This window comes from Bufo bufo, chromosome 4, assembly GCF_905171765.1.
Source record: "Bufo bufo chromosome 4, aBufBuf1.1, whole genome shotgun sequence".
Lineage (NCBI taxonomy): Eukaryota > Metazoa > Chordata > Amphibia > Anura > Bufonidae > Bufo > Bufo bufo.
Window position 1 is genome coordinate 347,108,897 of NC_053392.1, and position 18,573 is coordinate 347,127,469.

General features: G+C 44.5%; 1 protein-coding gene across 1 annotated transcript in view; it reads left to right on the top strand.

Moving 5' to 3' along the window:
* The window catches only part of LOC120996972 (G-protein coupled receptor family C group 6 member A-like), a 118,324-nt gene that overhangs the window by 96,506 nt on the left and 3,245 nt on the right, over window positions 1–18,573 (top strand). Inside the window, exon 6 of the mRNA XM_040426846.1 lies at window positions 7,807–7,924. Coding sequence (XP_040282780.1) covers window positions 7,807–7,924 — 118 coding nt within the window. The remainder of the gene's footprint in view (window positions 1–7,806; window positions 7,925–18,573) is intronic.

The window sequence follows — 18,573 nt, forward strand, 5'->3', positions numbered from 1 at the left end:
TGATGGGTCGATTGAACCCTCCCCCATATGACGCTATAAGTCAGCGCACGCACGATTCTCAGAGTGGATTAAACAGCCGGAAGAAGCAGTCGCACCGCAAAACGGCCGTCGCTGTAAATTGATGCTCTATGTGAGTCTGCCCATGGAATATACTCTGCAATAAAAGCGTGAACACGGATGGTGAGTGCGGCTTATCTTTTCATCTTGTATCATGTTATAAATTCTGTTCAAGCCTCGCACCCCGCTTTCCTGGATGGTCGGAGGAGGCCAGGACTGTGTTCCCTGATATTTCAGGTGGGAGGACGGTGCCCTCAGTACCTCTCATTATATTTTGCACCAGATGTAGGGTATTGCCAAAAATTGGTGTTTTTTAAAACCCAGAATATTATTGCAGTATTTCAAGCTTGTATTTCACACTGACAAATGCTGAAAAGATCCCTGATGTAGGGTATTGCCAAAAAACGGGTGTTTTTAAAAAATAAGAATATTATTGCAGTATTTCAAGGTTGTATTTCACACTGACAGATGCAGCAAAGGCCGCAAATTTTGTATTTTGCCCAAAATGGGTGTTTTTTAAAATAACAGAATATAACAGCAGTATCTAACGCTTGTATTTCAAACTGACAGATGCAGCAAAAGCCGCAAATTTAGTATTTTGCCCAAAATGGGTGTTTTTTTAATAACAGAATATTATTGCAGTATTTCAAGCTTGTATTTCACATTAACAAATGCAGCATAGGCCCCAGATGTAGGGTATTACCAAAAGTGTTTTTTTTTTTAATCCAGAATATTATGGCAGTATTTCAAGCTTGTATTTCAAACTGACAAATGCTGAAAAGGCCCCTGATGTAAGGTATTGCCAAAAATGGGTGTTTTTTTTATAACAGAATATTATTGCAGTATTTCAAACTTGTATTTAACACTGAAAAATGCAGCAAAGGCCCCAGATGTAGGATATTGCCAAAAATTTGTGTTTTTTTAAGCCCAGAATATTATTGCAGTATTTCTAGCTTGTATTTCACACTGACAAATGCTGCAAAGGCACCAGATGTAGAATATTGCCAAAAATTTGTGTTTTTTTTAAACCCAGAATATTATTGATGTATTTCAAGCTTGTATTTCACACTAACAGATGCAGCATAGGCCCCAGATGTAGGGTATTGCCAAAAATTGGTGTTTTTTTAAACCCAGAAAATTATTGCAGTATTTCAAGCTTGTATTTCACACTGACAATTGCTGCAAAGGCACCAGATGTAGGATATTACCAAAAATGGGTGTTTTTTTTAAACCTAGAATATTATTGCAGTATTTCAAGCTGTATTTGACTGTCACAAATGCACATATGCTGTGCTGGTGCACTGAACTTGCATAAAATGGCTGCCGACGCCCACCTAACTAACAGACGGATAAAAGTTATTTTGCTGTGTCACTGGGCTCTGGGCAGGGTAAAAAGATTGTGCACTGCACCCACAAAACAAAATCTATGTAGATCGCTGAGTTAGCAAGCACTTCTGATTAAAGATCACATGCTGCACTGGCCAATCACAGCCATGCCATTAGTAGTGTGATGGCATATTACATGTGATGGCTTCTATGGGCACATGAGTTAAACACTTGTTTATTGGCTGCTCTGCAGCCTTTCAAAAAGCACTATTAACTAGTCGAACTTTTCAGTAAAAGCTTACTGAAAAGTTCAGGTTCGGGTCCGGGGTCCAAAAATCCTAAAGTTCGGTACGAACCCGAACTTTACGGTTCTGGTTCGCTCAACTCTAATCATATATAGAAGCCACTGCGGAAAGAATGCTACAGAGTACTCCAGGCAGAGTGTTTTTAAGATCTGGTCCTTTTAGTAGATGATCATTCAATGCAACACCATGATACTTTGCTGAGCAATCAAATACTACTCTAATCTTATCTGGTTTATTTGAGTGGTAGACACCTTGATGTAAGAAGTACCACACTTCTCCTTCTTTAGGTTGATTATTAGCTTTCTCTGCATGTCCTTCTTCGAGGATGCCTTCCATGAATTTCAAATAATCATTCTTGAGTTTGGGATCTCTTCCCATCCTTTTCTTCAAACATTTTAATCTTGCTAGGGCAAGATTTCTGTTATTTGGCAGACAAGGTCGTTCTCTAAAAGGTAAGGGCATTTCAAGATGACCTTGTTGATTCTGCTTAATCTGTACTTTCTTCTAGAGTGTGTACGAACTTTATGTCTTCTTGGGATACACTCTTTTCTTTAGAACTTATGTCTGTAAAGTCGGATTCAAGGATCTTGATTACTTTTGCTGGACTTACAGTTGGTAACTCTTGGACAGATATTTAATGACACAATCCTGTCACCTGTCTTGAGTTTGCGATCTGCTGTTTTCCCCCATCCTAGATCAGTTTAAACAGCGTAGGGTTCACCCTTTCCTCCTGTGATTACCTTTTGTGGTACCAAGGCTTCGGGACAATCATAGCCTATCAACAGTCCAGCACCAAACTCCTTCAGTGGGGACATTTCATGAGATATGACAGATAGGTGTTCTCATTCATTGGCTGTTTCACAGGTAGGTATGCGATCTCGATCTAGAGGTATATTGTATTTTGTATAAGCTGGAGGTAGATCTAATGTGCAGTTTGAATGAAGTCCTCTAACTCTCAGTCCTTTGACCCTTTGACTGTTCACTAATGTGTCTCTCCCCGTCATTGTGGTGAGTTTGAGCTTCACTGGTTCTGTAGCCACTTGTAATTTCTTGCAGATTCCTTGATCAATGAAGGTGACGTCACTCTGGGCATCCAGTAGCGCATAGGCGTATACCTTCTTGTTCCTCCTTTTTGGATTTGAAATGCAAACTGGTAAAACCATTGATGTGCCGTTGCTTTCTCCTTCCCTCCCTGTGCAAGAGAATACCGATACTTTCCTTCCTTCCTCAGTATCTTTAGGTATTGAGGATTTATCCTTCTGTGCATATTCTTCATGTAGTGGTGTAGGATGGCGTCCTTTGCAAATGCTGCATGTGGCCTTTTTCTTACAATCCTTAGTAACATGGCCTTTTCTTAAACATCCAAAACACAGTTGGTTCTCTAGTACATACCTTTTCTTTTCTTCTGGAGACTTCTCCTTCAATTGTTGGCACTTGTGTATGGAGTGGTTCTGTCCACAGAACATACATTTGAAGGTAGCCTGAAGATTTGTCGTTTCTGTCTCTCTTCTGATCCCAGTAGTAACTTTGGACTTGCTTTCGTAGGTATCTGGACCTTTTAGCTGCTGTTTTGGTTGCAAAGCTAGTTGCTCTTGCGTGTCTTATACCTCTCACAGGCCTTTCTTCTAAGGATTTTAAGACGTAAGATGCTGTTACTGGATTTCATGCTATCCATGCTTCCTTATTAATGACCTCAAAGAACTCTTTAAAATTTGGGAAGTCCTTACCTAGATCTAACTGTTCAGTCACATAGTGATTCCATCTAGAAGCCACTTCTTCAGGTAGCCTAGTTAGCATCCTGTGGTTTTCTAGATAATCGTTCAGTACTTCTAGTCCTCGTACATGTGGGATAGCATTGCTGCATGCTTGCAGAAAGTCACCATACTTTTGGAGTTTGAAGTGCTCTTTAGGACCTATTTTAGGCCAGTTATTCAGTTTATCTCTAAAAGCTCTTTGTATTAAGAATGGGTGACCATATCTTGCATTCAATTTTTCCCAAGATTGCTTGTAGGCTTCTTCGTCTTTTCTATAGAAGTTACCTTCAAGAACTTCCTTGGTTTCTCCACCAACATATCTTTGAAGGTAGAATAACTGAAACAATGATGCTCAATGACCATCTCAAAACTTCCACTCTATGAACTTCAGTACATCTCCCGAAAATACAGTAGGTTCCGGAACGGGAAGTCTAGCTAGGACTGTTCTCTGTGGTTTTGCTGGGACAATAGTTGTAATATTCTCCTGAGCATTGCCGTGGCATCTAGGAATAGAATCATCCGGTTCTATTTCTCACTTAGTTCTGAATTAGGCCAGTCCCTATCTTCATCTTTTCCGGTACAGATGGAGGGTAAATTCACACATGTTTTTCCTAACATTGGACTAGGCCTCTCTTTGTTTTTCTAAGCAGGGATGGAAGGATAATGACTTATTTCCTCACTACAAGCTGGAGATTTCCTTCCATTCTCTTGGGTGTATAAAGGAAAGTAGGAGTCTGTTTCCTCACTTAGTACAGATTTGAACCTATGACTACTCTGACTCATATCCTCCTCATGTACTCTGAGTCTGGCTTCTATGATCTTAACTTCTTTCTGCCTTTCCAGACTTTTCATCTGTTGGCGCTGTGCTTCCATTCCAGCTTCCATTTGATGGCGCTGTGCCTCCATTTCAACTTCCATCTGATGGCGTTGTGCATCCATTTCAGCTTCCATCTGATGGCGTTGTGCATCCTTTTTAGCTTCCTTTTTAGCCATAAGTTGGCGCTGTGCCTAGATGACAGCCTTCATCTCAATCTCTGCTCTCTAGACAGCAAATTGTTCAGCTAATTACTTTCTTTTGGCTGAAGTATTTGAGGACTCTGATATGTGTGTGGCACTTCTGCTAGCGAAGGAAGTCAAACTTGAGATTGTCGTACCACCTAAGGACCTAGCATAGTCTCTCATAAAAAGCTCATTTATTCTACTTCTTGCTTTTCCTTCATCATAGTTTTCTACAGATGATAGTGGGGCCAGGGAGGCAAAGCCAAGGGGGGAATGCAGGCAGTAGGCACAGACATGGATGGACGATGGAAGGATGACGATGGACAGGCCTGAAAAACTGTATTAAAGAGGACCTTTCATGGGTCCGGACTTTGTTAACTAAGTAGCAGGACATGTAGAGCGGCACCCAGGGATCTCCCTGCACTTACTATTATATCTGGGCGCCTCTCCGTTCGCCCGCTGTGGCCCCCATTACCGTCTCCCGCGCTGTATGATAATTACTACTATCAGAGCAGGGAGGAGGAGACTGCCCTTTTTCTCAATGGGCGTTCCTTCTCCCTGGCTGTAGCACTGTCCAATCACAGCACAGAGCGTCACAGCCAAGGAGAAGGTGAGTTTTTTTTTCTCCTCCTCGATAGTAGTAATTATCATACAGCGCGGGAGACGGTAACGGGGGCCACAGCGGGCGAGCAGAGCAGCGTCCAGATATAATAGTAAGTGCAGGGAGATCCCTGGGCGCCGCTCTACATTTCCTGCTACTTAGTTAACAAAGTCCGGACCCATGAAAGGTCCTAGTCTTTAAATAATCTGACACGCTGCCGGGCCCCGGGCCCCGAAGCAGCCGCTTCCCCTGCTTCCACGTAGTTACGCTACTGGCATACAGGTCTCTGGCAGACTGCACGCAACGGTTTTGTGTGGCCGAATACCAGAATATTTATATATTTTAGTTAAAGGGGTATTCCCATCTTAGACAATGGGGGCATATCACTAGGATATGCCCCCATTGTCTGATAGGTGTGGGTCCCAGCGGTGGAACCTGCACCTATAAGACAATGGGGGCATATCTTAGCGATATGCCCCCATTGTCTGAGATGAGAAAACCCCTTTAATGGGGCACTGCTGTAATATCTGAATATGCCAGATCCAGAGATCTCCAGCAAACTGTTCTCTTCCGACATAGCTTTCCGGATGTCTGTATTGCTAGTGCGAAACCAGCCTAATCGGAACTAGAGCCATTTGTATCATGGACGTATGACATAAGTCCTTGTTTACTAAAGTTATTCTTGAGAGTATGTATAGTATGAAAAATCTCCTTGGCAAGAATTGGATTAAAGGTGCCCAACAATTAAAAGCTTAACCCTATTATATACATTTGTGATATATTGCTGTAGTGTCCCACTATGTAAAGGTGGGCACTACTCAAGGGTCAATTGGGTCATGTTGTTCTCCACCTCCTGTGGAACATGGTCATGGTATTTTGTATTACATTATAATGTGTATTTTAATGTTATTTCCTGTGTACCAGGCCTGTTAGGGGTGTAGTTTCTCCTCCCAAACTGTAGAGGGAGCTAGGGAACCCCCTAGTATATATAGTCAGGTCCAGTCCAGGGAAAGTGTGTGTTGTTGAGAAGCCAAGAGTCACTTCAGCCAGGCAGTAGCTGAGGTCCAGCTTCTAACATGCAGCTAGATAGCCCAGGTTCCTAACCTGCGTCCAGGAGAAGAAGTTTCCTCCTGAAGTTGTCCTGCATCAAGCAAAGTACAGAGCAGTGCTAATTGTATCCAGCCAAGCAGAAAGCTGAAGGGCAGAAGTTTATTGTACAGCAAGTGTATTTATACCAGAGGAAGGTTTCCCTACCCAAGAGTAAAGCCAGCTGTTAGGCATTCGGGCCTTGGAGAAAGTCAGACTGATTCTGCAGAAAGTACAGCCTGATCTGTGAGTTTATTCCCTCTGAGTTATCTTGCTAGGAATTCTACCTGCCATTTATGTAAAGCCTGCCTGTTACCAAATCTACTTCACATGGAACTGTCTGAAACTTGTATATAGTTGAACTGTTCAGTAAAGAGGAATTCTAGTTCACTACAATCTTGTGTACCTCCATTATTCCTCCTAACAAATTGGTGTGCCACCGTTACCGGCACTGGCATCACGAACTGTAAGGGATCTTGCCACAGGCACGCTAAACTTTCAACACCCAGGGCACCCCACCTATCACCTGGCCTGGTCCCTATATCCAAAGAGTGCCCCAGAGGATCTACGTGCCAGCCTCTTCATCACTGCTGTACGCCTGCCCAGGGTATACTACAAACTGTGAGTACTAAGAGCAAACCTCGGTCTGTTAACTCACCCCCGTGACCTCACATTCGCTCACCCTGAAGGACTGGCGTACTGCATTGCCATGATAAATCAACACTTTATAATCAATCATATATCCAAGCTCTGGAACCCCACTGATATTAACAATAAAGAGGTTACACTTCTGGTTTAGTGCTCCGCTGACTTCCAAATTTTTCGTGTACCAGCTGCCAGCTGTGCATAGGACTGCAGCATGGACCCTTTCTATTGATAACTTTAAAGGTGACACTCCACTAAACAAGTAGTGCAGCCCCTTTATATTGAGTATTGTCTTGTGGAATATTCTAGCAATATGCCGTAAGTTTATAAGGCGAGAAAAAACATTAAGATGACTGTTGGCCTGAATGCTCCTTTAGCTGACACCTCAAAACCTCTCAAAACCACTATAAACATACAATTTTTTTTCAGCTGTGCATCCATGCATTTTTTAGTGGGCAGATTTCCTCCCCATTTGCTGTCATCTTTCAAATCCTATAATTCATGTTTCTGAAACGCCAACAGGTCTTTTGGCTGTGTGGTACAAAGGTGTGTTATGAGATGACCATTAAAAAATAAATAAAACCGTTTTTTCCATATTCTGCCGTGAGATATCTTAGCTATATGTGCTTCTATGTGTGGCCACCCAGTGGTTATGATGTTTGTTGCAGCCTGTATTATAATGATTTTTTTTTTTAAAGGCAGCAAAGCTATTGTAATTGAATTTAATACATTAATCAGGTTTTTTAGGACTCATCTGCTGATGACCTATCCTTGAGTGGGAGCAGAACTGCAGTAACCAGGCACGACCACTAGGCAGTGCATAGATCTGTGTGATTGGGGTGCCTGGTTCTGTCACTGCAGCTAGTGAAAACAAGTGAGCGGCACTGGTGCCAGGTATCAAAACTTTGTCGATCGGATATTGATGGCCTTTCCTAATTATAGGTTATTGATAAGTAAGCCCTGGAAACTCCCCTGTGAAGTAATTTCAGCACTATTTGCATCTGTAAATGCACTCATTTTACATTTCTTCCAGGTACCTTTTTCAAACTGTTCAAAAACATGCCCACCAGGAACTTACAAAAAACACTCTCAAATTACCTGCTGCTATGAATGTGTTTTATGTGGCGAAGGATATTACGCTCCTACAAGTGGTAGGTAAAAGTTATGTAAATTAAAGGGTTATAAAAGGTCTGTTATGTCACAATGCTGTTGCTGTGTTTCATCACATAAATCTTGATATATACAGAATATATTGGGAATTTTGAATTTATTGCACAACTTGAACATATTATTAACTTCCCTTTACAGAAATGCTAATTATAATACTATAATACTATACTATACTATAATACTATTATGACAGGACTGAGTGGCCTACTTTGCCTATACAAAACAATTGCATTTCCTAGCTGCAAAGACCATACTCTTAATACCCTATTGTATGGCAGGTCCAATTAGGATTCCCAAACTTGCGCTCACCAGAGGATCCTTGTCCAACCTTGCAAACTAAGCATTCAGTAACATATTCTGTGATATTTGGCATTATGGCCGACTGCAGTAATTCTGTGGTCCTTTGTATTTGATTTCAATACAGTTCCTTACCTTTGCTCTTTGCTCAAAATACCACATATGGGGTGAAATTAATAGGTTTGTAAAAAACATGATGTCACAATACAATGTCATGAGGTATCTAGATACAGATCGACACAATTGAAACATTTTTGGCTCTATACACCACCACAATGGATTTGAAATGAAACAAACAAGTTGTGCTTTAGGCCGAATGCACACGGCCGTGTTCCGCGGCCGAGAGCGGTCCGTGGTATGCCGGGCTGGATTCCTGTTCAGAGCAGGAGCGCACGGCGTCATTGGTTGCTACGATGCCGTGCGCTTCATGCCGCCGCTGCTGTACAGTAATACACTCGTATAGTGTATTACTGTACAGCAGCGGTGGCATGAAGCGCACGGCGTCATAGCAACCAATGACGCCGTGCGCTCCTGCTCTGAACAGGAATCCAGCCCGGCATACCACGGACCGCTCTCGGCCGCGGAACACGGCCGTGTGCATTCGGCCTTAACTGCAGACTGTCAGCTTTAATTTGAGGGTAAGAGGTTATCAAGGTTACAATATTGTGTGGCTGTCATGGCCCATGAACAGGTAGGAACTAGTGATAGGGACCACTCAAATGGAGGCAACCTTGACGCGGTGAGTGGCTTATTACGCTTTGGCCAAAATGTACACCAATGTCTCATCCAGCATGGAGGCAGGGCAGAATGCTGGATATAGAGTGCGATCACATTTGTATTCTCCGTTTGTAAAGGTTACAATATTGCTACAAAAAATACATAGACCCAATATAGGGTAGCCTATAATGATCTCCTCAAAAAAATGCAGACTCACCCATAACAGATAAACCTACAACGAAACAAAAGAGTCTAGGATGTCAATGTATACAAAAATAAAAATACTTTGAGTACATAAATATAAAAAATATAGAGGTGACAAAACACACATAAAATGTGTGATACCTCCCAGCAGACAGGGTATACAAAAGCTAATTAGTACAAGGTGAGCAAGGCGCCCACAGAAAAAGGTGTTTCTGCCGAAACGCGCGTCGGGGAGTGTGATCCTCCCAGTGGTAACAGCATCATTATGGGTAAGGTACAATCATAGTATGTGCATATGTGTCATTTAATGTGCGTGCCATTATAAAACTTTGACTAGTCTCTATCCTCTGTAAGCTATACACTGCTGCACTTAGCACTTTACTATGTTTAATAGATAGCCACCTGCAGTTCCTTTATACATGCATCTACTTCATGCCTATTGGTATGCATATACTTTGTGTGGGTACCATTATAGATCTATGTTTGATTCCTGCTTCATATGTTGCATGGGTATTGCACTCAGCACTTTACAAGCTAAGTGATATTTAGTCTTTTGCAGGCTCTTTTCTTATGTGCTCACCTTGTACTGATTAGCTTTTGTATACCCTGTCTGCTGGGAGGTATCACACATTTTATGTGTGTTTTGTCACCTCTATACTTTTTATATTTATTTATTCCATAAAGTTTATTTTTATTTTTGTATACATTGCCGTTCTAGACTCTTTTGTTTTGTTGTAGGTTTATATATTTAATTTGAGTGTATTTACATCCAAATCAGGTGAACGGTGTAAGAATTACAACAGTTTGCATTTGTGCCTCCCACTTGTTAAGGAACCAAAAGTAATGGGACAATTGGCTTCTCAGCTGTTCCTTGGCCAGGTGTGTCTTATTCCCTCAATATCCCAATTACAATGAGCAGAAAAAAGGTCCAGAGTTCATTTCAAGTGTGGTATTTGCATTTGGAATCTGTTGCTGTCAACTCTCAAGATGATATCCAAAGAGCTGTCACTATCAGTGAAGCAAGCCATCATTAGGCTGAAAAAACTAAACAAACCCATCAGAGAGATGGCAAAAACATTAGGCGTGGCCAAAACAACTCTTTGGAACATCCTTAAAAAGAAGGAACGCATCGGTGAGCTCAGCAACACCAAAATACCCGGAAGACCACGGAAAAAAACTGTGGTGGATGACCGAAGAATTCTTTCCCTGGTGAAGAAAATACCCTTCACAACAGTTGGCCAGATCAAGAACACTCTCCAGGAGGTAGGTGTATGTGTGTCAAAGTCAACAATCAAGAGAAGACTTCACCAGAGTGAATACAGAGGGTTCCCCACAAGATGTAAACCATTGGTGAGCCTCAAAAACAACAAGGCCAGATTAGAGTTTGCCAAACGACATCTAAAAAAGCCTTCACAGTTTTGGAACAACATCCTATGGACAGATGAGACCAAGATCAACTTGTACCAGAGTGATGGGAAGAGAAGTTTATGTAGAAGGAAAGGAACTGCTCATGATCCTAAGCATACCACCTCATCAGTGAAGCATGGTGGTGGTAGTGTCATGGCGTAGGCATGTATGGCTTTCAATGGAACTGGTTCTCTTGTATTTATTGATGATGTGACTGCTGACAAAAGCAGCAGGATGAATTCTGAAGTGTTTCGGCCAATATTATCTGCTCATATTCAGCCAAATGCTTCAGAACTCATTGGACGGCGCTTCACAGTGCAGATGGACAATGACCCAAAGCATACTGCAAAAGCAACCAAAGAGTTTTTTAAGGGAAAGAAGTGAAATGTTATGCAATGGCCAAGTCAATCACCTGACCTGAATCCGACTGAGCATGCATTTCACTTGCTGAAGACAAAAAACTGAAGGGAAAATGCCCCAAGAACATGCAGGAACTGAAGACAGATGCAGTAGATGCCTGGCAGAGCATCACCAGGGATGAAACCCAGTGTCTGGTGATGTCTATGAGTTCCAGACTTCAGGCTGTAATTGACTGCAAAGGATTTGAAACCAAGTATTAAAAAGTGAAAGTTTGATTTATGATTATTATTATTATTATTATGTCCCATAACTTTTGGTCCCTTAACAAGTGGGAGGCACATATGCAAACTGTTGTAATTCCTACACTGTTCACCTGATTTGGATGTAAATACCCTCAAAATAAAACTGACAGTCTGTAGTTAAAGCGCATCTTGTTCGTTTCATTTCAAATCCATTGTGGTGGTGTATAGAGCCAAAAATGTTAGAATTGTGTCGATGTCCCAATATTTATGCACCTGACTGTAACTATCCTACAGTAGGTGAACCCGATTTTGTGTCAATCTCGCCGTATTTCTCGGCGAGATTGAGCACATACGAGCCCCATCGCGGGAGCCAGCGCCGAGCTGGCTTGCCGCGATGGAGAGCAAGCGCGTCATAGAAGAGGCGGGAGATCCGACTTGGATTCCCGCCAATTCTACACGTGTGCGGCGTTTGTTATGAATCCTGAGGGGGAAGTCCCCGCCGGATTTTAAATAAAAATCCGGCCTGGGTCCCGCCCTCAGGAGCATACCGGGCCCTTAGGTCTGTTATGGGTTGTAAGGAGAGCCCCCCCTACGCCGAAAAAAACGGCGTAGGGGGTCCCCCTACAATCCATACCAGACCCGTATCCAAAGCACGCTACCCGGCCAGCCAGGAAGGGAGTGGGGACGAGCGAGCGCCCCCCCCCCCCTCCTGAGCCGTACCAGGCTGCATGCCCTCAACATGGGGGGTTGGGTGCTCTGGGGCAGGGGGCGCACTGCGGCCCCCCCACCTCAGAGCACCCTGTCCCCATGTTGATGAGGACAGGGCCCCTTCCCGACAACCCTGGCCGTTGGTTGTCGGGGTATGCGGGCGGGAGGCTTAACGGAATCTGGGAGCCCCCTTTAATAAGGGGGGCCCCCAGATACCGGCCCCCCACCCTAAGTGAATGAGTATGGGGTACATCGTACCCCTACCCATTCACCTGCAAGAAAAGTGGTAAAAACACAAATAAACCACACAGTGTATTAAAATATTTTATTTTTCTGCTCCGGAGGCCGCCCCCTGTCTTCTTTATTAGCTCTTTTACCAGGGGGGGCTCTTCTTCTTCCGATATCCCGACGGGTCTTCTCCGCTATCCGGGGGGGGGTCTTCTCAACTCTCCGGGGTTCTCCTTCTGTCTTCTCCTTCTGTCTTGTTGTCTCCTTCTGTCTTCTGTCTCCGGGGGGGGCTCTTCTTCTTCCGATATCCCGACGGGTCTTCTCCGCTATCCGGGGGGGTCTTCTCAACTCTCCGGGGTTCTCCTTCTGTCTTCTCCTTCTGTCTTGTTGTCTCCTTCTGTCTTCTGTCTCCGGGGGGGGCTCTTCTTCTTCCGATATCCCGACGGGTCTTCTCCGCTATCCGGGGGGGTCTTCTCAACTCTTCGGGGTTCTCCTTCTGTCTTCTCCTTCTGTTCTTCTGTCTTCTCCTTCCTTCTTGTTGTCTCGGCGCACCCCGGTTCTTCGTCTCGCGAGACTCGGCGCACCCCGATTCTTCTCTCTGTTGTTGACTCGGCGCACCCCGGTTCTTCGTCTCGCGAGACTCGGCGCACCCCGATTCTTCTCTCTGTTGTTGACTCGGCGCACCCCGGTTCTTCGTCTCGCGAGACTCGGCGCACCCCGATTCTTCGTCTCGCGAGATGAAGAACCGGGGTGCGCCGAGTCAACAACAGAGAGAAGAATCGGGGTGCGCCGAGTCTCGCGAGACGAAGAACCGGGGTGCGCCGAGACAACAAGAAGGAAGGAGAAGACAGAAGAAGAACAGAAGGAGAAGACAGAAGGAGAACCCCGAAGAGTTGAGAAGACCCCCCCGGATAGCGGAGAAGACCCGTCGGGATATCGGAAGAAGAAGAGCCCCCCCCGGAGACAGAAGACAGAAGGAGACAACAAGACAGAAGGAGAAGACAGAAGGAGAACCCCGGAGAGTTGAGAAGACCCCCCCCGGATAGCGGAGAAGACCCGTCGGGATATCGGAAGAAGAAGAGCCCCCCCTGGTAAAAGAGCTAATAAAGAAGACAGGGGGCGGCCTCCGGAGCAGAAAAATAAAATATTTTAATACACTGTGTGGTTTATTTGTGTTTTTACCACTTTTCTTGCAGGTGAATGGGTAGGGGTACGATGTACCCCATACTCATTCACTTAGGGTGGGGGGCCGGTATCTGGGGGCCCCCCTTATTAAAGGGGGCTCCCAGATTCCGTTAAGCCTCCCGCCCGCATACCCCGACAACCAACGGCCAGGGTTGTCGGGAAGGGGCCCTGTCCTCATCAACATGGGGACAGGGTGCTCTGAGGTGGGGGGGCCGCAGTGCGCCCCCTGCCCCAGAGCACCCAACCCCCCATGTTGAGGGCATGCAGCCTGGTACGGCTCAGGAGGGGGGGGGGGCGCTCGCTCGTCCCCACTCCCTTCCTGGCTGGCCGGGTAGCGTGCTTTGGATACGGGTCTGGTATGGATTGTAGGGGGACCCCCTACGCCGTTTTTTTCGGCGTAGGGGGGGCTCTCCTTACAACCCATAACAGACCTAAGGGCCCGGTATGCTCCTGAGGGCGGGACCCAGGCCGGATTTTTATTTAAAATCCGGCGGGGACTTCCCCCTCAGGATTCATAACAAACGCCGCACACGTGTAGAATTGGCGGGAATCCAAGTCGGATCTCCCGCCTCTTCTATGACGCGCTTGCTGGGATGTGCTGTCGCTATCCCAGTGAGTGCGAGATCTCGGCACCACGTCGCCGAGTATCAGCGCGACGCTGTCGTGCTGAAAACACAATGTCACAAACACCTACTGTATATGTAAGTATCTGTGTGCGGCCGTCCACTAGTTGTAAGTTGTAATGCAGCCAGGGCCGTCTTTAACAAGTGGCAAAAGGGGCAGCTGCCCCGGGCCCAGTTGCTCCTGGGGGGCCCAAGGCAGCTGCCTCTTGAGCCCTGCTAGCCACTGCCCCGGGTGTCAGGCTGTCAGCTACACAGGGGGTGCTGCCATGCCATGCCTGCCGGCACTCCAGGCAGTGTACTGTGCGAGCTGTGATTCTCTAGGACCTTAGATGACATCATCACCATGTGACCAGAAACCTAGCAATATTACTGGTCACATGGCTATGAGGTCACAAGGTCCTTTCTACCAGGAGTGTTGCTGTAGAAGTTTGCCTTAACTGTGGAGCTTTTTTTGTGAAGATTACATCAGAAAAAGGTGACAGGGGCTGTTATGCTAATATACTGTAAACTACTGTATAGAGGGGTGCTGTATAGTGTGGGGGCCTGTATACTGTGGGGGCATGTATACTGTGGGGGGCTGTATACTGTGGGGGGCTGTATACTGTGGGTGCTGTATATTGTGGAGTGCTATACTGCTATACTGTATACTGTGGGGGGCTGTATACTGTATACTGTGGGTGCTGTATATTGTGGAGTGCTATACTGCTGTACTGTATAGTGTGGGGTGCTGTATCATGTATAGTTTGGGGTGCTGTATACGGTGAGGTGATATACTGCTCTACTGTATACTGTGAGGTGTTGTATACTGTGGGGTGCTGTATACTGTGGGCTGCTATACTGCTCTACTATATACTGTGGGGTACTGTATAGTGTGGGGTGCTATACTGCATACTGTGTGGTGCTGTATACTATAGGGTGCTATACTGCATACTGTGGGTTGCTGTATACTATAGGGTGCTATACTGCATACTGTGGAGTGCTGGGGTGCACTGTAACGCTAGGGTGAGCCAAGCCCTGGTCTCCTTCCTGCAGAGCGGTGCCCACTTCCAGCCTGAGCCCAGCTGCCCAGAGCACTGATCCTGAGCCGCTGGAGTCTTCAGAACTGGTATTACAGTCATTCACTGTAGTCTACCAGATGTGTGGATTTTTTGTGTGTGTGTTGTGGTGGAGGTGCGTGATTGCCTGCTAAGGTGTGGGAAGGCTGGATCCAGGGGGCCCAAGTAAATTTTTGCCCAGGGTCCAATCAATATTAAAGATGGCCCTGAATGCAGCCTGCCCAGCGCTAGTCATTATATTTTATTGAATTTGTTTTGCGAGAAATTGGACTCCTTAAAAATCTTGTACAAGAGTGAAAAAGGCTTTAAAAAAAAAACATTGTATACTCACCCCTCTCTCCAGCACCATTCTTTGCATAGCTGGTCCATTTCTTCTGGTGCTGTATGTTTGCAGATTTACAGAAGAGAGTACTTGCAAATTGTTCTTGTCATTAAAGTGTTTTTTAATGTTGTAATGTTTTGTACTACCCAGTATAGTTTTGTATAGATTAGTCAGGGTTAACTATCCTGACTCAACCCATACAGCAAAATAGGAGTTGGACTTCGGTCCGCCTCTAGCTCAGTCGTGTATTAGCTGAGGAAGTGAAAGAAGCTAAATATGCTCGCTCCTCAAATGACTATTCCCACATCCCAGAGAATCACTATCCCTGAGAGATCCACAGAGTGAAAACCACCTCTACTTCTCAGTACTCCAGAAAGAGAGAGAAATGCTCGTTCCACAGGCAATTCATATTTCTAAGCATGCTTAAAACCACTAGACAGTATGGCGACGAGCAATGGCATAGCTATGCTTCCCCCCATGTTGTGAAGGAGATCACTGCATGTAATAGCTCGCAAGCGATTACCAGGAGGTAAATGCTTCCCTCCCGACAATTGCTTGCTAATCTGCCAGTGTAATACAGGCCATAGGACTGACATCTACTACATTATCTATACTCAGAGAGTTATCACTGTGTTATCTGTGATGTTACATGGGACTGCAGGTGCAGCAACCCCCTGAGAAGACGGTGTAGAGGATAGGAGTGGTAGTGGCGCTAATGAAGTTTTATGTCACTGTGTACTCCCTCAGGCCATTGCTCCCTGGGGATTGGTGCAGTGGATTATAGTACTGAAAAGGAAGTCAAATGTATCACTTTTTTTTATCTATAGTGTTTCACAAAATACGGTTAGGTTTCAGTTGTGATGTGGCTGTATGAAAAAAAAATATATATGGGCAGAACACAGAAGGGGGGATGGCCAGGGTGAAAATGGAGCGAGGGGACCCAAGTTGGGTAAACAGCCCCGGGCCTATGATGCAATTAATAAGATCCTGCTCATACAAAATGGAAACTTTTTTAAAAATGATGGGTGTCACAATACTGTTAATACTTTTTTGTTTGAAAGCACCTCATGAATAGATACAAGTAGCGACATGTATCATTTGTTTGGCTATAAGGTTGCATAGACAGCAGTTGCATCTGGGATCTGGTACTAAAGGGGGTCAAAAGTCTTCTCTGCCATACAAATAGAGTATGATAGGTGGGGGGACCCAATAGGGCCTAAGAGCTTCAATATATGCTTCTGATCATGTGCCATGTCCTCTTAAAGGAAATGTGTCATCAGAAAATGATATTGTATGAAGAGTAACTAAACCTTTGACTAAAATTTTTATAAGCTGTCCCTAATGCCCTAATAAAAGTTTTTCTAGTATACTTTATTAATGGATTTTGAATTTTTATCACAGTTTCCCCTCTATAAAGTGGCACCATTCACTGTGCGCGTAAAATTAAAATTTCTGTACACCACTGACAGCATAGCGGTGTACAGAGTACAGGCTGTTGACACTTTATGAATGAATCGCAGCAGTGTGTACAGGTAGAAGCGCATATTGCTGCTCCTGCCTGTGCCCCCCTGGTGGTTTACTAACTACTTGCATAGAACAGGGGTACCCTGTACCCCTGTGCTATGCCTGGATTAGCTAAGCGGAGCGGGCTCCTGCTTCTGCCTGCTCCACTAAGCTAAGAGAACTGCATATCAGATCTTAGCTTAGCGGAGCAGGCAGAAGCAGGAGCCCACTGTGCTCAGTTAATCCTGGCATAGTACATGGGTACAGAGTACCCATGTGCTATGCCAGGAGTTAGTAATCCTCCGGGGAGCACGGGCAGGAGCAGCAATATGCGCTTCTGCCCGTACTCACTGCGCTGCAGCCCCAATCATAAACTTCACAGTCCGTACTCTGTACACTGCTGGGAACTGAATATTAAGCGCACAGGGTATAGTGCGCTTTAGGTAGGGAAAGTCTAATAAAAATACAAAATTCATTAAAAAAGTATATTATAAAAACTTTTATTAGGGCATTAGGGACATCTTATAAAAATTTTAGTCAAAGGTTTAGTTACTCTTTAACCACCTCCCGTCCGCCCATAGGATATAAACGTCTGGGAGGTGGACTCTATTTCTGAATGGACGTTCCAGAACGTCCGTTCAGAAACTGCAGCTGCACGCTAATTGTGCAGCTGCTGATCGGGTTGCCCGCTGTCAGTGACAGCAGGGCAACCCAGAGAGAAGGCAGGGACAGTGCCCAGGTGTCCCTGCCTTCTGGGTCGCTGCATACACAGCGCTCACCGAGCGCTGTGTATGCAGAGCAGGAAGCGCTATGCGCTTCCTGTTCCGGCCCGGCGGTCATGTGATCGCCGGGACCGGAGAGTGCAGGAGATGTGTGAGGTCTTTCAGAGACCTCGATCAGCCCTGCACTGAGGCTGTACAGCACAGTATAGTGCTGTACAGCCTCTCTGGGGGGTGCATTTCTCCTGTAACTGGGGCTACTATGTCAGCCCCAGTTACAGGAGAAATCAACAGTGAAAAAAAAAAGAAAAAGTGAAGTGTCGTCCAGAGGTCTTGTATGACCTTATGGGGGACAAAAAGTGTAAATAAATAAATAAATAAATAAAGTGTTGAAAAAATAAAATAAAAAAAAGGTTTCACATGTAAAAAAAAAATTCCCCAAGTAAGGAATAAATATTTTTTTTTTAAAATAGAAAAAATAAAAATAAAATAGACATATTTGGTATTGCCGTGTCCATAAAAACCAGCTCTATAAAAATATCACATGACCTAACCCTTCAGGTGAACACCGTAAAAAAAAAAAAAAGAAAAACTGTGTCAAAACAAGCAATTTTTGTCACCTTACACCACAAAAAGTGCAACACCAAGTGATCAAAAACGCGTATGTCCCACAAAATGGTACCAATAAAACCGTCACCTCATCCCGCAAAAAATTAGCCCCTACATAAGAAAATCTCTCAAAAAATAAAAAAAACTATAGCTCTTAGAACATGGAGACACTAAAACATCATTTTTTTGGTTTCAAAAATGCTATTATTGTGTTAAAGTGAAATAAAATAAAAAAAGTATACATATTAGGTATTGCCGCGTCTGTAAAAAGCAGCTCTATAAAAATATCACATGACCTAACCCCTCGGGTGAACACCGTAAAAAAAAAAAACTGTGTCAAAACAAGCAATTTTTGTAACCTTACACCACAAAAAGTGCAACACCAAGTGATCAAAAACGCGTATGTCCCACAAAATGGTACCAATAAAACCGTCACCTCATCCCGCAAAAA